General features: G+C 43.0%; 1 protein-coding gene across 9 annotated transcripts in view; it reads left to right on the forward strand.

Moving 5' to 3' along the window:
• The window catches only part of Abl2 (ABL proto-oncogene 2, non-receptor tyrosine kinase), an 80,229-nt gene that overhangs the window by 50,323 nt on the left and 5,634 nt on the right, over positions 1 to 24,272 (forward strand). For 4 of the 9 annotated variants that reach the window (XM_032914937.1, XM_032914942.1, XM_032914938.1 and 1 more), the window contains exons 2-10: positions 7,216 to 7,278; positions 8,779 to 8,949; positions 12,190 to 12,485; positions 16,190 to 16,462; positions 17,838 to 17,922; positions 19,521 to 19,698; positions 20,229 to 20,413; positions 21,409 to 21,561; positions 23,289 to 23,378. In XM_032914937.1, coding sequence (XP_032770828.1) covers positions 7,216 to 7,278; positions 8,779 to 8,949; positions 12,190 to 12,485; positions 16,190 to 16,462; positions 17,838 to 17,922; positions 19,521 to 19,698; positions 20,229 to 20,413; positions 21,409 to 21,561; positions 23,289 to 23,378 — 1,494 coding nt within the window. Of the gene's footprint in view, positions 1 to 1,583; positions 2,624 to 7,215; positions 7,279 to 8,778; positions 8,950 to 12,189; positions 12,486 to 16,189; positions 16,463 to 17,837; positions 17,923 to 19,520; positions 19,699 to 20,228; positions 20,414 to 21,408; positions 21,562 to 23,288; positions 23,379 to 24,272 lie in introns of those variants that run through there. The other 5 variants (XM_032914939.1, XM_032914941.1, XM_032914944.1 and 2 more) reach the window with 2 other exon arrangements.

Here is a 24,272-nt window from a genome sequence, read left to right on the forward strand (position 1 = left end):
GGTAGTTCCTCATAGTTAACTCCTGTGCCATCTCTCCAGCTCCAGTTTGAGGAAGTTTGGAAAAGAACTTTTTAAAAAAAATGTATGAAGGTTTTGTATGAATTGAAAATGTTCATTTCTCTAATGTGGGAATACTCCAGTAGTGGCTCCCACTGCAGTGGCTGGTGGCCTTCTGGGTGACCTCTGTCTGAACTACAGGGTGTAGCAGCAAACCGGTCTCTAGATGTCTACAGTCAGCTTGAGTGGCGTGGCAGCATGGCAGCGCGGCAGCGCGTAGGTCTATGGAGATCTTCCTCTCTCCCTCCACTGCATGGCATGAGGGCAGGTGGGCGTTTGTGTGTCTGTCCCACCTGGACTGGGGTGGAGGAGGACATGACTCTGGGCATCTTTTCCAGACCAGACCCCATGGCATGGTGGGCAACAGGTCTCTGGCTATCTTCCTCCTCTTGCAGGGCAGTTATGTGGTGGCAGGTGTCTGTGATCTTTTTTTAAAATTTATTTATTATATGTACACACTGTTGATGTCTTGAGACACACCAGAAGGTGGCATCGGGATCCCATTACAGATGGTTGTGAGCCACCATGTGGTTGCTGGGAATTGAACTCAGGACCTCTGGAAGAGCAGTCAGTGCTCTTAATCACTGAGCCATTTCTCCAGCCCTGTGATCTATTTTTTAAAGATGTATTTTTTTTTTTTTTGGTTCTTTTTTTCGGAGCTGGGGACCAAACCCAGGGCCTTGCACTTCCTAGGCAAGCGCTCTACCACTGAGCTAAATCCCCAACCCCTAAAGATGTATTTTTAGTTAGGTGTTTATGTACATTGGAATGTGCCTGCACACATTTAAGTGCAGGTGCCTTTAGAGGCCAGAGGTGCCAGATCACCTGTAGCTGGAGTTACAAGTGATTTTGAGCCACTTAACCTGAGTATTGGGAACTGAACTCTGCCCTTTGCAAGAGAAGTTTATGCCCCTAACCTCTGAGCCAGGTCTTCAGTCCCAGTTTATGACTTTATAACCCCATTGCTTAAGGATGGTCTAGGCATTGGTTTGAAAGTTTGGAACTACCCTGGAACAGTACTAGAAATATATTTAGGGCTGGTATTTGAAATTGAGTCATTATTTGAAGTAGCCTTTAGTCATTTAATTCTCACTTCCCCACGATATGGATATAGTAGCCATGTAAAGATTGGTTTTGTTGAAAACCTGGGCACTGTTGTTGATTATACATATCAGAGTCAGCTCTTCCCTTGCAATGGTAAATACAATTTGTATTTTCCTTTTCTTTTCCTTTTTTTCGGAGCTGGGGACCGAACCCAGGGCCTTGCGCTTCCTAGGCAAGCACTCTACCACTGAGCTAAATCCCCAACCCCTTCCTTTTTTTTTTTTATTGGATATTTTTTATTTACATTTCAAATGCTATTCCCTTTCCCGGTTTTCCAGCCATAAGCTCCTATCTCATCCCCCTCTCTGTATTTTTATTTTAATGTAGGTATTTAGGTCATAGTTTCCTATAATTTTTAGTGTTTCTTTCTTTCTTTTTTTTCTTCTTTTTTTAGTGTTTCTTTTATTGACCTAAATAGATGGTATATAGTTAGTACTTAATAATCAATGCTGTGGACATTCCTGCAGTACGGTAATAGTGTTATTACTTGTAATACTTTATTATAAGTGTTATTACTATGGTGCTGTGGTTGAGGTTTTTTGAGACAGGTTCTGTAGCACAGGCTGACTTTGAATTTTCAGTCCTCCTGCTTTCACCTAGCCAAGCAAGGGTGTTAAAAATGTGTGCCCCCATATATTCTCTGAATTATTTTCATCGACTGTACTGTTTAGTTACTCATTACTTACTTTACTAGTTTGTCTCATAAATCATTCTGATTTTAAGGTCTTAAATTTTATGTAACTTTCCGTTCTATACTCACAGTTAGGCTTTTGCCTTTCCAAGTGTCAGCATTCACAATTCAGCACTGTGCCAGGCCCTTTACCTGTATTGAGCCACACAGGCCATTTGTTAGGGAAGGCAGTTGGTTGCTCTCTGCTTCTGCCTGTGTTTATGAATCACCCTGTAGCTATTTCTTTGACTTCAGATTTGTGGTTTCTTGAGCTAACTGGAGTGATGTAAAAGATGAGTCTCTTTAGGCGTTTCCTGTCTTCCCAAGTGTTGGTGGTGTACTATCAACAGGCTTCTCCTAGGAAGAAGCACTGACCAGTCTCAACCTTATCTCCTTGGGATTGCAGTTTCTAGACTTACTGACTTTAGCTGATTGTATTGTTGAATGGTTACTGTTGTGTGACTGAAATAGCCTGTGTACCACCCAACCCGGATCCCTGAGGTTTTGGAGTGACTCCACCCTTACTCAGGTCTCCACCCCTGTGGGTGAACTTGCCCTTTGTTCCTGCTGGCTGCCGAATGTGTGAGTAATGTCCCACGTGTATGGATTGCTGGCCACTGTGGAATTTTACAGCTCCTCTATTCAGAGCAGTGTAACTTTCAGGCTGCTTGGCCAAAGGCATGGTCCTGGGACCTGTTCAGCTACCATCAAGCAGTCACTGTAGAGACCAGGACACCTTGCTTCCCTGCCCAGGCAGGGATGTGTCTGAGTTGCCTGTGGCCCACGTGACAGGTGTGTAGAGATGAGGCTGGGATGGGGGGAGACAACACAGTAATGAAATGTGGGTTATCTGCTCCTGTAGTCTCCACTGTGGTCAGTGAAGATTACACGGCTCATTAGTGTGCTTGTTTATCTTTTCGGTTTTGGTGGAAGGGTTGCAGGGTCTCACAGTGTAACCTCTGCTGTTCTGGAGCTCAGAGATCTGCCTGCCACTGCCAGCAGCATCAGGAGTTCAGGTGTGTGCCACAGCGCTCAGTCTTGTTTTATTTGAGATTGAATCTCCCTGTCTCACTGGCTTTCCTAGAATTTGCTGTATAGACCAGGCTGGCCTCAAACTCAGGGGCTAGCCTGCTTTTGCCTCCTGAGAACTGAGAGGAAAGGCATGAACCAGTACACGCAGCATACTAGACCTTTAATAAATGCTTAATGAATGGAAGAACATGAATAATACATAAAATGATGTTATATGTACATCTTGATTGAAAAACTTAAGCTAAATTGAAAACTACCAAATATATTCCCAAATAAAACAGTTTTTGAAAGAGGTATTAAAAATTATTAGCCTCTTAGAGAATATACAAAAATAATGTTAAGTAATATAAAATAATGAAAACACTTTGAGGAAATGATTACTGCCTGACAAATCTATAATGAGAATGATAAAAAAGTGACTGATTAAACATTGAAAATGTGCTTTATAAGCTAAACATTAAATATTCAAATTTGAATTTGTATTTCAGTTGTATTGTTACAGGTTGTTATAGGTTATATGTTGCTGTTGTGTGTGTGTGTGTGTGCGTGCGTGCGTGTGCGTGTGTGTGTGTGTGTGTGTGTGTGTGTTGTCCTACAAATGTATCAATAGAAAAGATAACAAATTATTTTTTTTTGGCTCTCAAAATATTTTGTGTCTGTGTGTGTGTGTGTGTGTGTGTGTGTGTGTGTGTGTGTGTGTCTCAAATGTATCAATAGAAAAGATAACAAATTACTTCTTTTTGGCTCTCAAAATATGTCTGTGTGTCTGTGTCTGTGTGTGTGTGTGTGTGTGTGTGTGTGTGTGTGTGTTGTCATCCTACGAATGTATCAATAGAAAAGATAACAAACTACTTTTTGTTTCTCATCTTTTGCACAATTCAGTAGAGTGTGGGGCCCTTTGCTGCCTTCTTTCTGCATCCTCACAATGCACTGCTGTTGCTGTGGGATCCTCAGAGTCCACTGCTGTTGCTGTGGTTAATTGAAAGATTGCGTTAACTTGCGTTGTTCAGAAGTTAACATTCTAGCCCACACACTGACACTGAATTGGGCTCAGTACATCTGACTCATGGGGCTTGCCTGTCTTAACTGGTGGCGAACGGGACATAGACGGAGGCTCCAGGGTTCCCTTTGCTTGTGCTTTGTTCTTTAGTTTACCTTTTCTTGTTTCTTTTGCTCATCGCCCCCCTGCCTTGCAGCTAAGATCATTCATTAACTTAGTCTTGGCCTCAGCTGGAATTGGGACATTTTTACTTGAAGATATTTTCCTTTTGTTTGGTGCTAGAGGGTAGGACGATGTTTTCTGTGGATATCCTGTGCAGACAGTTTGGACAGGAACTTGTTGTACAGAACAAAAGAGTGAGTGGGAAGAAGGAAGGAAGGAAGGAAAGAAGGAAGCTATGTAACAGCCGGAGACAGGAGTGACGGCCAAGCCAAGGAACGGAAAGACGGTCGGTCTCCTTGGCTTGGGTTCTTCTGGGCCTTTTCTCTTGGTTACTACATTAACCTTGTGCCTTGTACTTCATCTAAGGGGTACTACTGATTGGTTTTTATTAAATTTATTAAAAATTTAAGAAGAGTTTTTTGTGTATCTGTTGATTATATAATTGAATATATTACTTAACTCTCCTGGGTGAAATGTTTTGAGGACAGGAATTCCCCCAACTCTTCCCATAGCTTTAAAATTTACACAAAATTGTTCTGTGAACTCTATTTTTTTTTATGTTTTGAAGGTAATAACCTGATTTTGGTCCAGGTTCTTTTGGAGCTGAAGTTCCTCCCCAGAGCAGATGAAACACGTTTAGATATTTCTTTGTGCACTGAGAGTTGGCAGTGCAGAACTTTTGTTCATTACATTTAAAGGGGCATCCAGTGTAAATTGAGCTATGCAAGGCTCTCAAGGGCTTTGCTACCCTCTCCAGTAGCACCTGAGTGAGTTATCAAGCCACACATCGATCCTTCAGCAAACCTTTTGTTATGTGTTGGTTGGTTGGTTTGGAGATGGGGTCTTGCTATATTGTGCAATCTTATCTGGTGTGGGATTTAAGATCTTCCTCTCTTAGCCTCTAGAATACTGTTATTGCAGCCATGTGCCACATGCCTGGTTTTAAAAAAAAAAATCTTTGTAAAAAAAATCCTCTTGTATGTGAGCTCTTGGGGAAGAGGGGCTGTTGTTGCTGTTCACTATTCCAGTGAAGAGATTAGAAACTCCTGTCCTCAAAACATCACACGCAGGAGAGTTAGGTAATACATGTGCATAGAGGAACGTATGCACTTTTGAATAGGTCATCAGAAAATATGATCCCCAGAGGTTACATTTGAGTGAAGTGTCTTTGGACAAGTATTTTAGCTAGAGGAAAAGGCAAGTGGAAAAAAAAAGGCAGGGTGTGTACCTGCCCTATTTAAGCAGTAGTGTGTGTATCGGTAGTGGTCGTAAAAGCCAGGGTACGGGAGAAAATTCACTAGGGCTGGAGAGAGGGCTCATTGGTTAAGAGCACTCCCTACTCTACTGGAGCTCAGATCCTAGCACCAGGTAGCTACAGACACCTATAACTCCACCTCCAGTGGATCTGATGCCCTCCCCCCACCACATGGGCACCTATATATGAGTGCAGACAGACTGATACAGACAAACTATTTTAAAAATCTTAAACAACAAAATAAACCGGTGTGTGATGGTGCACACCTCAGCACAAACAGTAGGGGAAAGCAAAGGGGAGTGGACCTCTGTGAGTTCAAGACCAGCAAGGTCGACATAGTGAGACCCTGTCTTAAATAGAAAGGAAGGAAGGATTGGGCAAAGTAACCTGTAAGGGACCTGAAAAGCCCTTTAAAGATTTGATTTTTACTGTAAATTTGGGACCAATGAAGAATTTTAAACATAGTTACAAAAGCTGACCTTTTTTGTTTTCATGCTTTAAAAGCAATAAGTATAGATAGGTGCCTAGTGAAAGTGTTGGTGGGCGGTGTGAAAAGGATGACTAAGAAATGGATAGATTTCAGGCGTTTAAAAAAATTTTTTTAAGATTTATTTATCTTATGTATATTATCACACTGTCCTTGACACACTAAAAGAGGGCATCTGATCCCACTATAGATGGTTGTGAGCCACCATGTGGTCAGAATGGAATCAGTCATAAATGGTCACAAAGGTTGTGACCACAGCACCTGAAGAGACTGAATGAGATGGAGAATCCTCGCATGAGGAACAGATTGGAAGTAAGGTGTGGACAGGAAAGCAGCTTTGCTTGGTGAATTCCAACAACGTCATTGGTGATTTCTGGCCTTCTTGCTCTGAATCCTTGCACTATTGTGTGTTTATGTAAATTAGTTTTGTGATCTTAACTTTGGAGATGCTGGGTTTCACAGAATAACATAGATGTGCTATTTGTTTCTTTTTGCCTTTTTTGGGATTATGTTGGTGTCAGTGTCTTCTGAATTCCACAGAAAACTAAGTTCTAAACATTAGTTAATGGGTAGTTTGCTTTTTTATTTGTTGTTGTTTTGTTAAGGGGGTCTCACCAATTACTCATTATAGCTCTGACTACCCCGGAACCTGGAACTCACAGAAATCTGCCTGCATATGCTTCCTCAGTACTGAGATGATTTCCTGTTGTTTACATTTTTTTTTAATGAGTTGAGTATCATGCAACTTATAGCTCTTGAGTACAGAGTATGGAACCTTTGGGAAAAAATGGTTGTTATCTATAAGGAATTCATTTTGTGGTTGGTAAAGAATTTCAGAGAGAAGGGATTAATGCAGTACTCTTTGGAGAGCACACAAAGGAAAATTCACGGGGAACTTAGTGCTGAAAAGTGAGGGGTCAGCCAGTCAGGAGAAGACTGAGGGAGGGGTGCTGGAGAAAGGCTTTTCAGTGAAGTGCTTGCCCTCAGGCACAGGGGCCTGAGTTGGAGCTCCAGAACCATGATTTTAAAAGCTGAGTATGGTGGCACACTTGAATTCCAGTGTTGGGGAGGTGGCCTGAATATACCCACTTGAGTCCTAGGCCAGTGACACACTTGTTTTAAAAAGGAGGGTAGCTCCTGAGGAATAACACAGAGGGTAATTCTCCAGCTTACACACACACACACAGATGTGTGCCTACATGCTCATATACACAGAAGAAGAGCAGGAGAAGCCACTACAGATGTAATGGATTTCTCGAACAAGGCCCAGATGTGGGAGGCAGCCCCAGTAAAGTGAGTGTAAGGTATGTGGGAAGAGGGGAAGCAGAGAAGTAGGTCTGCCTTACTCACGAAAGGACTTGAAAGCCAGAAACAAGGAGACTGGGAGTTTGATGAATAACTCTTAAAGGGGCTCAAGAGTGATGTGGTCCAATTTTTGTCTTAAATAGATCACTTTGCCAGCTGTGTGGAGGATGGATTTGAGGGAGACAAGACTGGAGGCAGTAGTCCAGGTGAGATCTGTGGGAATTGAACAAAGCACTGAAGGAAAGACGGAGAAGAGGGAATGACTTGAAACAAAAGGGAACCATAGGTGCAAACCTTTTCCCCTTCAAATGTGGCAAAAATCTATTTTGAATAAACTAGGAAAGAGACATAAGAGAAAAATGTTACATGACATAGATGGGTCATTTGCCTCGGCAAGGAGCCATTTAATACAGCAAGAACGTTGCCACTGAGAGAACAGTGGGTCTTTTTGGTTTTGATTTGTTTGTTTTGCATAACAAAACTAGGGTATGAGAATCAGGTAATTTTGAACAAATGTGGTACAGGATTAGATTTGGAACTTGAAAAGGCCTTAAGAAAGAAACAGATCTCACAAGGTTTTAGCTGATGCGCATAATTAAAACTCAAAAGTACATGGATGGTATTTTCTAGAACCTTGATTAAGTTACTAATAGTTTACAGAAATCTACTGTTCAGGAAAAGAGATTAGAGTTTTTAAAAAAAAAATTAAAGAAATGAGCAATTGTAAGCTGTCATAACATAAAAAGATATTTTGGATGCATGCTCACAGTATTTTGTATTAAATTAAAATGTATTTCTTTTTCTTTCATTACTATTTTTGAGATAAAGTAAGTCTCACTCTGTAGTCTAGGCTGGCCTCAAACTCCTGCCTCAGTCTCCTGCGTGGTGCATTAGAGGTGTGAGCTGCCATGAGTGACTCAGATGTGTTTCTGTTAGGTGCAGAGCTCAGGATTAATCTTGCCAGAAGCACCGTGTCTGTATTTGTTATTTGTAAATACATGACATTGATATATAAGATATTTATCTCTTCAGGAATTTACTTCCCCTGCTTTGTTTTGTATGAAGGCATAAAGCAAGCACCTAGCTTAGAAGGATTTCTTAACTTTACCATCCATATTTCAGGTCATTACCATGTTAGCCGGGTGTGAAGGACACTCCTGTCATCCTAGCACTGCCTGGGAGTGAATGCCACCCTCCATTTCATAGCAAGCTTGAGACTGAGGCCAGTGTGGGCCATCTGAGACTAACTCAACCCACCTCCATAAAGCTGCAAGTCATTACCCCAGCAGTGTGCCCATGCGCCTTATGAAGCCAGTGAGCACTTGTCTGTAAGGTCGTTCCTCATTGTTAGAGAACCGCACCTTTGTTGTCATTTAGGTCTGATTAGGTGAGTGCATAGAAGCCAGAGCTAGCTTCTCTGGTTATGGTCTTTCCTTTGACTTCAGTTGCTGCCATAAGCCCAGGAAATAACCGCACCTGTGCCCAATCTTTGTGTGTGGTGTTTTTGCAGTAGAGTCGTATGTAGCTCAGGCTAGCCTTGAATTCACTGTACAGTCAGTAGAGGATGACCTAACTCCTGGCTTCTTCGTGGTAACTCTGTGAGACAGGCTAAGTGTAAGCCAGCACTTCACTTGCAGCCCTCACCCTGAACTCTGAATTCTTAGCTGTTTGACTCACTGGACGCCTCGCTCTCTTGTGTCTTTCAGAAGTTTTGCACCGCCCCTTTGGCTGTGACGCTGAATCTCAGGCACTGAATGAAGCTATCCGGTGGAGCTCCAAGGAGAACTTGCTGGGCGCCACTGAGAGCGACCCTAATCTCTTTGTTGCACTTTATGACTTTGTGGCAAGTGGCGATAACACACTCAGCATCACCAAAGGTGAGACGTACTCTGCTTTATCGTTTTCTTGGCGACAGAGAATGAGAGCCTTCTTGTGCTGACTTCTGCCGCTGACATTGACCGGGTGATTTCTTCCCAGGCACCTTTGGTTCATTCATTTTTACCTGTTTCTGGGCTGATGCTTTAAAAACAAATCAGCTCTATTCTCAGGATTTGCTAAAAATAAGATGATTTAAAACACCTCAGGAAAAAGTCCATATTGTTAGAAGTTTGTGCTCTAATGCAGGCTAACATCCATTTGTTTCCATTGAACCGTGACTGAAAGATGTAGTGCAGATCCCACTGGCACTCAGGACTCAGCACCTGCCCCCAGTGGATCAGGACCTTGGACCAAAGTGTGGGCTGCCTGGCTCACGTAAGGGCACTACCCCCTAGCTTAGCACCATTCTCACACTTTGGAGCAGTAGACAGAGAGTTGCCCAGTGTTTACGTTAGGTAAGTGGCTCCTATTTCCTTGTTGTCCGGCTCTCAGCTGCACTGGCTGAGACAGGCAGTGTTTCTACAGCCTAGTGAAAGGGATGGTTAGGAGGGGCTGTCCTGCCGCAATATCTTTAAGAGAGAGAGGATAAATAGGATTATTTTCACTGGCTAAGAAACATTAAGAACATGACTTGATAAAATCACCAGTGAAAACAGTTAAGACTGTTATGAGAGAGAAAAATGGCAGGCTCTTGCTCGGTGAGGCTGCTGCACTAATTTTTGTTTGTCTTCCGAACCTGTAAAGCCTCCCACTATGAGAAAATTATTTCAAAATATTTAACTAAATGAAAGTATAACAAATGGCCACTTGTTAAACAGACCCTTTGATTCCTAAGGGTCAGAATGAAGTAGTTAGTGGAAATGACAATACCAAGTCAACAGGCCTTCCCTGACCTCAAGAAAATGTTTCTGTGTAAAAATTTTATAAACAGCTATTTTTTCCAGTACTGGAGATCAAACTTTGGAACCCCATGTAAGCTATGCAGGTACTGAGGAACTGCAGCCCAGTCCAGGGTATCAATGTTTAAATGCCATCAAATATACTAAAAATAAAACAACTTAAAACAGAGTTTCTTTACATTTATTTTACATTTATTTAATCTATATGGATGAGCCTTTTGCCTGCCTTTATACAGGTATACCATATATGTGCTTTGGGTCCCCCTTGAAGGTCACAAGAATCTCATGGAATTGAGTTTCTTTAAAAAATAACTTTAGTTACTTTTCTGAAGGTGATAAAGAAAAGTGGAGGGAGGGGGTTGGAGAGATGCCTCAGTGGTGAGAGCACTTGCTGTCCCTACAGAGGACCCTGGCTCAGTCTCCAGCACCCAGTGGTACCCTGCACCATTTGATACACTCTTGTAGCCTCTTTAGGTACCACACATACACATGCATATAGCCAAAACATTTGTACATGTAAAATAAAAGTAAGTAATTTTTAAAAAGTTTTGCATTGACCACATGTGTGAAACATGAGGCTTTCGTCTGCAGTCCCAGGATTTGAAATACTTGAAGTATTTCAAGCATTGTTGGCCAGAGAGGGGCTAAAGACAGGCTCAGTGTCTGTCTCCTTGTCCATTTCAGTAGCCATCAACAAACAGGTCCAGAGCGGATAATTCTAACTATAAGGTGGAGGGGTGTTGTCAAACCTCCAGGGTTTTGGCTCTGTCCTGATTATGGTGGCCTGTATTGAGCAGTTCTGTTTAAGTGCTTAAGGAAAGCAGAAGTGTAGATAAACACATATGCAGGCACATACATACACATGTCTTGAGTTTCTAGCAGGTTCTTTTGGACACATAGTTAGCTACTGTGCACCTGCACATTTGTGTAGCTGCACCACCATACCATACACTCATGTCTTAGTATGTATGTACAGTGTGTAAAATATACATATATGAGTTCCTACACACACTTCTGGGTGTTTCCATATTTAGGTGTCTCAGGTGAAATAATGGTAGGGCAGAGAAAGCCACGTCATAATATTTCTATAGGCCACAGGAGACAGGTAGATGGCTACCACAGGAGGGCTGAGCTTTTCCTCACCTGCCTTGGCCTGGTATTTCCTGTGTCCTGTACTATCGATTGGTGTGACTTCCTTTTGTTCTCTAGCATTAATAGCAGGAGTAAATTCTATAGAAAAGCTTGTATCTCTTGGAATAAGAGCATCATGCACTACAGAGTCCTTGGATGAACACTTGTGGCAGGTATAGGGCAGAGTGTATATTGAAGTCTGTACCAGATGTTTCCAGCTGTCTGGAATCAAGAGATTCACCAAGTGATTGGAATTTTGGGTTCCAACTTTAGAGTTATTTTCTGTTTCCATAGACTAATTTTAGAGGAATGGCAAAGAGTGAGTCATTCTTTATGGGAAACAGGAAGAAACTGAGAAAATGGAACTTTTAAACCTTGTGTCCTGGAAACACTTGTGCTTTAAGAGTCCTGGCCAGCCCCTTCTGCTCCTCTAAATGGTTTTCTTGCTGAAAACTCTTTGTTGAGTCTAGGGTCTTGGGAGGAGTTTGCTTACATGGACAGCTTTGGTGTCTTAGTATCATCTGAAAATTTAAGTAACTTTGTATTTCACATGTCTTGTTAATTAACAGTGAATAATTATGTGTGTATATCTATTTTAAGTGACAGTAACATTTATTGTACTTTTTAAGGAGTAAGTACTATTCAAGTGTTTGTACGCATCTATAATCCAGCATTCAGGAAACTAAATTAGGATCATGAATCTGAGGCCAGCCAGTCTAGACTAAATGAGACTCATGTAAAAGGAAAAGGGTAAGCAAGAAGGTGGGCTGGGTTGATAGCTCAATAAAGAATGTTTAGTGCTCTTTCAGAGGCCTGGAGTTCAGTTTTCAGTCCCCATATTGGGTACCTCACAACTTCCTGTTACTCTAGTTCCAGTGGACCCAACCCCTCTTTTGGGGGGACAGACACACATATAGACACAAGCATTGCCATTTTCTATGTATTTGAGTAAATTCTATTCTAATTTAATACAATTCATAGTTTTTGGAAAACTTTGTAAGTGATATATAATCCAAAAACCCATACTAGCTGTCAGAGACCATTTTTGTTACGCCGCTGTGATTTAAGGTATGAAGTCGAGATCAGTCAGGATGTTAGTAACCGAGAACCAAAGTTCTTGGTTCATTGTCCAGTGAATTTGAAGTCTGACCCTACCCTGCTTCAGCCCGACAGTCCTAACATGTTTTCCTTTCGTTCTATGATGGCTAGGTGAAAAGCTACGAGTCCTTGGTTACAACCAAAATGGTGAATGGAGTGAAGTTCGCTCCAAGAATGGGCAGGGTTGGGTGCCCAGCAACTACATCACTCCAGTCAACAGCCTGGAGAAACATTCCTGGTACCATGGGCCTGTGTCCCGCAGTGCAGCGGAGTATCTCCTCAGCAGCCTTATCAATGGCAGTTTCCTGGTGCGAGAGAGTGAGAGCAGCCCTGGGCAGCTGTCCATCTCTCTCAGATATGAGGGACGTGTGTATCACTACAGGATCAATACCACCACAGACAGCAAGGTAAGACCTGTTCGTGTGGACTGGCTCTTCAGTAGAAGTGTATTGAACAGGGGAAAACAGAAAATCTTTTTTTTTTTTTAAGAAAATCATTTTTATATCTGATATAAAGTATTGCCTAACTTTGTGAGTTTGGGCTATTTGGCATATTAGAGCTTGCTTATTTTAAAACAACTCAACAAATAGGGGTTAAAAATTGTAGATAGTAAGGGTAAGCCATATTTGAAGTTGAGGAATGCAGGGATTATACAGGTTAGCTGTTTTAATTGTCAGCACAAACACCTACCAACTACGTAGAGAAGTTAAAAGCCTTGGTAAGCAGACTGCTGTCCAGTAGAACATCCGTGGGGTGCGGGGGGTGGAGGCTGCTGTTCCTCATCAGCGTGTGCTAATGGGATAGATTAATTACCCAGCCTCTTGGAAGCGTGTCTTTTGGAAAGCTCAGTCTGAGTAGAGTGAATGTGTTAAGTGGATTGTTTAGGGCTGGGGAGATGGAACACCGGCTGCTCCTGCAGAAAGCCTGGGTTTGATTTACAGTGCCCACACGGTGACTTCCAACCATCTGCAAACCCAATCCTGAGAGGTCCAGTGCTCTCTTCTGGCCTCTGTGGGCATCAGGTATATGTGTGGTGCACAAACGTGGGCAAAACACCCATCACATAAAATAGTAATAGTAATTAAATTTTAAAACAAAATCAAACAAATGATTAGGCCTGAATGTAAACCAGTTGTTCTTTTGAATGGTCCAGGAAGTTGAGCTCCCTTTTGTCCCTCAGTATGACGTGAGGGACACATAGACCTCAGAGCAGGCAGAACTGCTGTGCTTGTACCATACCATTTTTAACTTTAAGACTTTTACCTAAGTCTCAGTTTGCGTGGTGGTGGTGGTGGTGGTGGTGGTGGTGGTGGTGGTGGTGGTGGTGGTGGTGGTGGTGGTGGTGGTGGTGGTGGTGGTGGTGGTGGTGGTGGTGGTGGTGGTTTAAACTGGGTTTCTTGTGAACCCATGTGTACTGGAACTTGCCATATAGACCATTCATGTAATCACAAGCTTGTAGTGACCATCCTGCCTGTCTTGAGAGCACTGTGATCACAGTGTGCACCACCATACCTCCGTCCCTTCCCCTCTACTATTACCTTTTCATTTACTTTTGATTTTTATTAATGATGCACATAGAATGAGTATGGGCGAGTTTGTGCATAGTGAGTGCTTACACGGGCCAGAAGAGGGAGGGCTTCAGATGCCCTAGAACTGGAGCTGTGAGTTCCTGGCATGGGTGCCGGAGACTGAACTCTCTTCAAGAGAATTGAACCACTGAGCCATCGCCTCGGTCTCCTCCCTTTCTGCTATTAAGTCCATTTTGTGAGACTATTTTAAGGATTAGATGAAGCAATTTTTGTGAAGTATATGAGAGCTGATTCAGCACAGGAAATATTTTATTAGTTCTCTCTCGCTCTCTCTCAGTCTCTCTCTCTCCTTTAACCATTCTGCAAGCGTACTGTGCTGTCTGTGGTCCAAGCGGATGGGGTCAGAGTTTGTAATGTAAGAAGAGATGCAGCCGTTATTAGTTGTTTTGCTTTGTTTGTCTCTGTGACAAATATCACAGAGACACAGTAAAGAAACATGTATTTCCACTCCTGGTCTCATAGAGTTGAGTCTCCTACCAACTGTTCTCTTACCTGTAGGCTGTGCTCAGGCAGGCAGACTCGTGGCGGGCTCATGTGGTAGAGCAGAACTGCTCACGTCACAGCACAGAAAGGGAGCAGCAGAAGAAGCTGAGTGATTGAACCTGGTCTTCAGCTGAACCAGCTCTTCAGCATGAGTCTTTGGGGGACACTTTACATCTACTCCCTAGCATACACACAACAAAAATGAGCACACTTATGTGTCAGACTGGGCAAGAACATTGATTCCCAGCAACAGTATTTATGGTAGCCTCAAGTAGAAGCCATAAGTGGCATAATTGACTAATAAATTTTGGTATATTGTTAAAATAGACTCTCCTACAACGACAGAAATAATCATGATGCCCTACACACAAGTCCATAGGAAGCTGTGGTCTACTAACTGTCTATTCATTTCTGAATTTTCTGAAGCTACTTTGTATTTCTAAGCAGACCTGAGCAGTTGCTACAAAAACCCTATATAGCCCCAAGCCTAAGATACCTATTTTCCGTCCCTGTTCAGAGAATTTTTCTGCCCACTCCTATAGATGAGTTTCGTACACATAAAGTTGACTGACAGATTAGTATTTGCCAGAGAATTGTGTGGAGAGGAGTGTGGGAGTGATCGCTAACAGCTAAAAGTATCTTTGCTAGAGTTAGATAGTGGTGGTTGGTTAGTGAGCCTTGTTAATGTCCTGAAAGCTACTGAATTTATACCTTAAAATACTGAATTTGATAGCATGAAGATTATAGATTAATAAAGAGAACTGACAGAAAGCAGACAGTAGACCGCACACACCGAATGTTTCCTTTACCCGCAGTTTAGAGAGAACTAACCTTCGAAGCAGTAAACAGCTGGCAAGGGCTCTGGGCGCTGGCGATGCTGCCATTCTTGGTGTGGGCGATGTTTGCTGGGGGAGTTTATTTTGTGGAGACAGCATCCTCTACTTACAGGTTCTGCTCATTTAATAGGTAAAAGACAGCTTTTCATGTGTGTGCTTTATTTACACTGTTATTTTGTTCAGTTACACAGCCGAGGCGCTAGGGCACACACCCTAGAACCTAGCAGTCATGAAACTAAGGCAAGAAGAGCACAAGTCTGACACCACACTGGGTTATGTAGAGGGACTCTGTAAGCTAATTAGTCAGCTAATTAAAAATAAGCCATGCTCCCTTAGACGATAAAGCCAAAGACTGCCGTCTTATTTTACACTTCTAATAATTATCACAAATTAGCAAGCATCTTGTTAATAACTCCGAAATCCAATTATGCCTCTTTTTAACGGCCTAGACATTTAAAGGTATGTTATAAAAATAAATAAAATTTATAATTAATTATGTGATATTAAATTAAAATTAAACCTATATTGACCTTGCAATATCTAAATTAGTGGCTGTCAGTTTATGTTGTGAATGGATTGTGACATCATACTTTATTAGCTTAGAAGGCGGATCCAGATTGCTTGTTTGTGGTAGCTTTAACCCAGGCTGACCTGGAACCCCTGGTGTTCCTGCTCCAGAGTCTTTGGAGTGCTGGCTACACATCTATAGGTCTGATGCTTAAAAACGGTTTGAGGACTAGTGTGCCTGATGTCCCTGCAGCTATGTTGGACGCTCTCATTCACAGCTAATTCAGAAAGAACGGGAAGCATGATTAAAATGAGATGAAGCCATTTCCCTTGCCCTAAGTACTGACACTCACCCTGCCTTAATTCTGATAACCTCCTGGGTGCTGGCAGCACTAGCGCAACCTGGAATCCTTGTGCATTGGAGGTGGAGGCAGAAGCCAGCCAGAGCTACATAATGGAGATTTCCCACCTCGAAAACAAACAGAAAAGCCAGGCCAGGAAATGTCTGTGCACACATTTAATTTGTGCTCTCTGAAGGCTCTCTATAGGAGTTCAAGGATACCCAGAGCTACATAGTTAAGACCCTGTCTGAAAAAGAGAAATCCCCTTCCTTCTGACTTCTCACTTCATGGCAGTGAGACACTTGCTTTGGAAAATGACTGTCTTCTCCAGTCCTGGATTGTTCTTCTCTCACAGGTGTACGTGACTGCCGAGAGCCGCTTCAGCACCTTAGCAGAGCTTGTTCACCACCACTCCACAGTCGCTGATGGGCTAGTGACCACGCTACACTACCCAGCACCCAAGTGCAACAAGCCAACGGTCTACGGTGTGTCTCCTATCCATGACAAGTGGGAGATGGAGCGCACAGATATCACCATGAAGCACAAGCTTGGGGGCGGCCAGTATGGAGAGGTTTATGTTGGCGTCTGGAAGAAATACAGCCTTACAGTTGCTGTGAAAACACTGAAGGTAGGTTGCTGAGAGCTAAGTTTCCAGGCATCTTTGTGTGTGTGCTGAATCACTTGGAAAGATCAGTGTGCCCTTCTTCAACTTTGGAACATTTTCTACCCACTGGTGCCAAACACTTCAGCAAATGGTGGTGATTAACTTAGTGCCTTTGCTGACAGTGCAGGGGCAGATTATTCACTGCAGCACAGCCCACGTGTGGGAAAGGGAGCTCAGTGAGGAGTTAGAAGCAAATTACAAGTTCTGTTGAGAACAGCCCCTGCTAGACAGAATTCTTCCTGACAGTCTATAGCGTCTCTATCCTCCTGCCTTTTGTTTTTCCCTTCCTCCTTACAATTAGAGGCACCCTTTTTAGCTAAGGTAGAAATGACAGGGTCTCACTGAGTAGTCTATATTGGTCTTCAAGTCATAGTTCTCCTGCCTCAGCCTCCAAATGCTGGACTTACAGGTGACACTGCACACCCAGCTAGATCACATCTTGTTTTTAAACTCACAGAAGCCCTTTTCCTGATCTTACTGTCTCTTTTTTTAAGTGTCCTGCTATAAAGTGTGGCATTCCTGTGATCTGTCGTGGCAGTAGTCAGGCCTGTTTACTAAGCATACTCTGAAAGTGAAGGAAGCAGAAGGCTTTGCAGATGTGCTCTGTTCTTTCAGAGCCGTGTGTTCTAGTCAGACAACCAAACTGACCTGCCAGAAACTGCTCAGTCCCCTGCTGCGGTAGTTGTAAGATGAGGTTGCTGAATTTTTCTTACTTGTTTATTTTCACTCCAGGGTCTGACACTGGATAAATTTAAAGACATTATCCTTAGTTGTTCTTCTGTAGGGCATATTAGATTGTAGCAACATTTCTTAAGGTAATATGCTAAAAATACTCAAAGATCTTTTGCTTTAAAAAAATTATTTTATGGGCAGAGAGATGGCTCAGTAGTTAAGAGCACTGACTGCTCTTCCAGAGGTCCTGAGTTCAAATCCCAGCAACCACATGGTGGCTCAACCATCTGTAAGTGAGATCTGATGCCCTCTTCTGGTGTCTGAAGACAGCTACTGTGTACTCATTTACATAAAATAAATAAATCTTAAAACAAAAAAAAGTATTTAAAAAATATTTTATGTATATGGGTGTTTGCCTGCATTTAAGCTCACCATGTGAGTCCAGTACCCAGGGAGGCCAGAAGAGGGCATCAGAGTCCTGGAACTGCATATGGGTGCTGGGGACCAAACTTAGGCCCTGTACAAGAGCAGCAGTGCTCTTAACTACTGAGCCATCTCTCTGGCCACCTTTTACTTTGATAGCTGAAGTAGACTTGTGAGTTGACTGAAATGAAAGCTTTGACCTCCCTTCTGTCTTTCTTACCCTACCTTCTCTTCCCTTTAACAGGAAGATACCATGGAGGTAGAGGAGTTCCTGAAGGAAGCTGCAGTGATGAAGGAAATCAAGCATCCTAATTTAGTACAGCTGTTAGGTGAGAACCCTGCCATAGATTGCATAAGTCTGCACTCCTGTCCCCACTCCTGGTTCTCTTCAGATCAAGGTTTCGCAGACTGTCTTGTTCTATTTTGCTTTACCACTGTGGTAGAAATGCTAAATGTAAATTGACTACAGTAAATGTTATTTTGAGCTAGGGGTAGCCCAGTGATAGACTGCTTTGCTACTAGTAAGCATAAAGTCTTAGTTAGACTTGGTCCTTCAAACACACACACACACACACACACACACACACACACACACACACACACACACACCCCTCATTTTAATAAGACTTTAAAACAAAAGACAGTGGCCCAAGTTGATTTATTTTTTTTATTTATTTTATATATATCACGTTTTTATCTGGAAATATATGCTTGTGTAGTGTCCCAGGAAACCAGAAGAGGACATTGGATCACCTTGAACTGGAGTTATAGATGGTTATAAGCCACCCTGTGGGTACTGGGAATCGAATGTGGGTCCTCTGGAAGAGCAGCTAGTGTTCCTAACCACAGAGCCATCTCTCCAACCCCTTAAATTGTTGGTTTTTTGTTTGTTTGGTTGGTTTTTTTTTTTTTACTTACTTTATGTGTATGAGTGTTTTGCCTACACGTGTTTCTATAGACCACGTGTATGCCTAGTTCCCTTGGAGCGCAGAGGAGGGCATCGGATCTCCTGGAACTAAAGTTACAGATGAGTGATAGCTGCCATGTGGATGCTGGGGCTCAAACCCAGGTCGATCTTCCAGAAAAGAGCAGCCATTGCTGTTAGAAGCATTCAAGATGGTATCCAAAAAGCCATGAAATATTTGTATAAAATAGAGACATTAAGCAAACTTGAAAAAGAGAATTAAAACTGTGGCTGTCGGGGTTGGGGATTTAGCTCAGTGGAAGAGCGCTTGCCTAGGAAGCGAAAGGCCCTGGGATCGATCCCCAGCTCCGAAAAAAAGAAACCAAAAAAAAAAAAAAACAAAAAAAACTGTGGCTGTCAGTTTATCCAGGCAGGAAATGGCTGTGCTGCAGTAGGTCAGTTTCTTTCCTGTTCGGGCTACACAGGAGCCTGATTAAACCTTTTCCCCTTTTAAAATTGGGCCTCTTAGTTTGTTTCAGGACAGGGTTTTGTTGTGCAGCCCTGGCTGTTCTAGAACTCGTGCTGGCCTCAAACTCAAGCGGTCTGCCTGTATTATTGCCTTGCAAAGGCATGCACCACTACTGCCATTTTCTATGAATGCTCAAATTAAGCTAAGCTGTCCCAAAAGAAAAAAGTTACTTGCTACTGCCATATATTAGTGAAGTCTTTGACTATGAACATAGTTTTTACAGAGCAGAGGTAGAGGCAGGTGGTCTACTTCGCCGTGAGTGAAGTGGTGTCACTCTGTATGCTGCACACAGTGCGGGGGAGTGTGGGCACACACAGCTCACGGCGTTTTGGTCTTATTCCTTGTAAGTTAGTGTACAAACTACTTAGCTTCACAGGAGGTCTGCTTCGGAGGACAGGACAGCGGAAACAGGCACCCTGACCAACCTGTTTCTGAGCTTTTGTTGTATTTATTTCATAGAATGTGGTGAAGATTGTCACATTGTTCTTGGTCAGGTGTGTGCACCCTGGAGCCGCCATTCTACATTGTGACTGAGTACATGCCGTACGGCAATCTGCTCGATTACCTCCGGGAGTGCAGCCGTGAGGAGGTGACTGCAGTGGTGCTGCTTTACATGGCCACTCAGATCTCCTCTGCCATGGAGTACTTGGAGAAGAAGAACTTCATCCACAGGTGAGTAAGCAAGGAGTGGGGAGGGACCCTGGCAGCTGTCGAGAGAACTGCTCCAACCTGAAAGCCGCTCTAACGTGGCATCCAAGGGCCTTTCGCTCCACCTAGTGGCCAAACTTTTAAAGTAACATTTGTCTTAAGTGTGTGTGTGTGTGTGTGTGTGTGTGTGTGTGTGTGTGTGTGTGTGTGTGTGTGTGTGTGTGTGTGTGTGTGTGTGTGTGTGTGTGTTGGGGGACTTATTTTTGTTTTTGTTATTTTAAGCTTTTAGGGAGGATTCTGTTGCTAATTTATGAAATCTAGCCCATCGATCTTAAAAAAATAGGAGTTCATTTTGTCTAGCATCTTTATTCTGCCTTCTTGTATTCAGTGCATGGTACAAATTAGTAAGTTTCTACCATGTTGTTGATTATCATAAAGTGCTCCAGTGTGAGTTAGCGTCTCCTTACCAACTGTGCCTGCAGCAGAGAACCGAGACGTCAGTTCACACCCATCTTACTATCAGTGCGAATAATGCAGGCTTCTCTTTCCCATAGAGATCTTGCTGCACGGAACTGCCTGGTGGGGGAGAACCATGTGGTGAAAGTGGCTGACTTTGGTCTAAGTAGACTGATGACTGGAGACACCTACACCGCTCATGCTGGAGCCAAATTTCCTATTAAATGGACAGCGCCTGAGAGTCTGGCCTACAATACCTTTTCAATTAAATCTGACGTTTGGGGTAAGGTTAACATAATTTCCTACATGTATTGTTTTATTTTCTTTGTACATGGTCTTAATTTTTTTTTTCCTCTTTTTAAACATTAGCTGTGGCTGGCCTGGTATTCACCAGATTATCTAGGGTAAAACTTGGGAAGGTCTTCAGACTCCGCCTCCTCAGTGCTAGGAGCTCAGATAATTTTCTTAGTTCTTCAGAGCTTTCAGGATGCTGTAATAATAACAGTAACAACAATAACAACAACAACAACAATAACAATAATAATAATTTGAGACTGAGATAAGACTTGGGAGTTTGAAGTGAGGCCAGCCTGGGCTACTTAGCAAGTCGAAGGCCAGCTGGAGCCACCTAGGGTTGGGATACAGTTTAGTGGTAAGGTACTTGTCTGAGGTACAAGGCCCTGTGTCAATCCCTTGTGAATAGGTACACGGGGAAACTGTAATTGCTACAGTTGGGGTCTGGTAGTGGATGCCTGGATTGCAGCATGCTGGATGCTCAGATCCTTTGAGTCCATGAGTTTGAGACCTACCTGGACAGAATGGTGAGACTGTGAGGACAACTAAGGAGCTTAGTTGGCGAGGTGGCGCAGGCCTCTGATCTCAGCGCGAAAAGACTGAAGGTGTAGGAGTACAAGTGCAGAGGACTTCCTGGGCTGTATAGGAAGTTCTAGGTCAGCCTGGACTGTGTGAGAGCCTGGCTTTAGCTGGGGTTCGGGAGGGGAAATCCAGGCCAGACCTTGTGCTGCCCTGGGTCATAGCAGTCTTCCCCTTTAAAGCTCCCTGCTTTTCATGTGAGCTTTGCTTATTTCCAGACTTCTGTAATAGTGAATGTTCCCTATAAGGTCAGATAACATTTCATTTAGAATTGTCTTGGCCCTGGATCCAGTTTCTGCTGCCCTGAGAAGTAGAGGCTAATTAGAGAGACTCAATAGACCAAATTAGTATAGAAATTTGGACTTGGGGCCAAGTAGAAATACATGTTTTAATTCCTTTACACAGCTTTTGGAGTACTGTTGTGGGAAATTGCTACGTATGGAATGTCACCATATCCAGGTATTGACCTATCTCAAGTCTATGACCTACTGGAAAAAGGATATCGAATGGAGCAGCCTGAGGGATGCCCCCCTAAAGTGTATGAACTTATGAGAGCATGTAAGTGTTTTGCATGATTGAGCTTTCAAAAAGGACCAGCAACAGGATGGTTAATGAGATGGGCACCATTTCTGCTCTCAGCCTTGTCAGACGGATCTAGTCTTGTTAACAGTTAAGGAGCTTGCCATGGCAGGGCAGTTGGCACAGTGTGTGATACACCACTGAGTCTTCCTGCAGTCCTAAGAATAGATGTCTGCGGCCAAATATAGTGCCAATTTCTCAAAAAACATTGGTATTGTATATTCAGTAAGACAATAAGAAGTTGTTTGTATATATGTTTGAAGGCTGTCTGCTTTCAGCTAGATAAGAATGGTTACTAAAGACTGGTTGTTAAGTAACCTCTATTGGGCTGGAAGACCTGCCTGAGCTCAAATCCCTAGTAACTACATGAGACGCCTGTCTCAATGGCCTGTAGCCCCAGTACTGGGATCTCAAGAGATCCCAGGAACTCACCGGACAGCCAGCAGCACACTCAGCTGAAGTGGCCAGCTTCTGGTTCAGAAGAGACCCTAGGTCAGGGGACTAAAGCGTGGAACAGTAGAGAAAGATGTCCTCTCTTGTCCTCTGGCTTACACATGCCTTACACATGGGCATCATCCATCTCTCTACTACACAAATAAAAACCAGCCGTTATCTCTTATGACTATGAGCAGCACCATGGCCAGGCTGCTTAGAGATACACTGTAGGAAGGAGAGTAGGAAGCAGAAGTATGCTCATGTTGACGCCATGCTCGACCATTACTGTGTTCTACTGTACTCTTACTTCTCATGCTGCCCTTTATCAAGGGAACTCTGGAATCCCCTGATAGCTTGTTAAACTTCTCAATTCATAACTCAATTTTTAGGAACTTGGGCTTTGGGGGAGGGAGGTTCTCATCATGAAACTGCCTGGAACGCACTGTGTCCAGCAAACTTGCCTTGATGTCAGTGATCCGTCTGCCTCTGTCTGCCCAGTGCTGGGTTTAGGGATGTGTGCAACCATGCCTAGCCGGTTTGTTTTTAAAATTATATTGTTTATTTAGTTATGGGGAAGTGTGTGTGTGAGAGTGCACACACACACACACACACACACACACACACACAACGCAGTATTAGTGTAGAAATCAAGAGAAATTTTTCATAAGTAATTTTATTTCACCGTGTGAAACCCACTTGGGTTGGGTTGTCAGGCTTGGTGGTGAATGCTTCTGCCCACTGACCCACCGCTTGCCTGCCTGTGGTTCATTTTTTCTTCCCTCCCCTCTCCTCCTCTCCACCCTCTCCTCCCCTCTCCTCTCCTTTTCCCTTCCTTCCTTCCTTTTTTTTTTTTTTTTTGAGACAGGGTCTCTCTGTGTAGCCCTGGCTGTCCTGGAATTCACTCTGTAGACCAGGCTGGCCTCAAACTCAGAGATCCACTGCCTCTGCCTCCTGAGTGCTGGGATTAAAACCATGCACCATCACCACTCTGGTTAGTTCACTTTTCATAGAGTAAAACTTGCTATTTTCTAAATTTTTCTCTCCATCTTTTCCTCGTTTTTGTAGTAGTAGGAATGGGAACCAAGGGTAAACAGGACCAGCACTAACAGTGGGCCCTTACACCTCCCAAGGCTGGAGAGGTAGCTACTCATCCCACAGTTCATGTACATGCTATAACCCCGCTAGGCACACGCCACGGCTGTGTACCCATTGCTTGGTATGCCACTGGGGATGAATCCCTCAAAGAGGCTGTAAGTTCTCTTCCGCTGCAGGCTGGAAGTGGAGCCCTGCGGACAGGCCCTCTTTTGCTGAAACCCATCAAGCTTTTGAAACCATGTTCCATGACTCCAGCATCTCTGAAGGTGAGTCTTGGGGCAGAGGATTGACTACTAGTGGCCAGGTGCAGGTTGATGGCTGTAGTTTCAAATACAGGAAGCTCGAACAGTCGTTAACTGCTGAAAGATACTGAGTTGACTTTTGGCCTTTCTTATTCTCACCTTTCTGCTTTCTTATACCTTTTTAGTTCTAGGTTTCCCTATATCATATTTCATACTGAAATGACATTTTGATTTGACATTTACTCAGTTTCTACGAAGAAAATCAATAACTTGAATAATTCTTAAAGAAGATTAAAGAACAAGTGTGAAAACACAGTGGAGAGATGGCTCAGCACTTGCAGAGGGTCAGACAGAATTCAGTTCTCAGCACTCATTCTGGGCAAGTCACAGATACCTGGGACTCTGGCTCTAGAGCATCAGGTCTCAACCTGTGGGTCACATCGCCTTTGAGAGTCAAATAACCTTTTCACAGGGGTCAAGTATCAGATATTTAAATTCCAGTTCATAACAGTAGCAAAGTTACAGTTAAAGCAGCAATGAAATTATTTTGTGGTTGGGGTCACCACAACATGAGGAACTGTATTAGTCACAGTTTTAGAAAGGTTAAAACTCCAGTCTAGGGTTCCAGTGCCCTCTTCTGGCCTCAGTGGGCACCTACACTCATATATATTCATTCTTAGATATACACATATACACTAATTTAAACCACATCTAAGGTAAGACCAACACACACACACACACACACACACACACACACACACATACACGGTATCACAAAAATTCCATTTCTAGAAATATAGAATATAACTAAGATTTATGTAGACGGGTGTGATGTCTGAGTATAGCTTATAAGACTGAAAAAAGTAGGAACAACTTAAGCATCTAACAAATGCTTTAATTATGTAGACATAATTGAAT

Source organism: Rattus rattus, chromosome 10 (genome assembly GCF_011064425.1).
Source record: "Rattus rattus isolate New Zealand chromosome 10, Rrattus_CSIRO_v1, whole genome shotgun sequence".
NCBI lineage: Eukaryota > Metazoa > Chordata > Mammalia > Rodentia > Muridae > Rattus > Rattus rattus.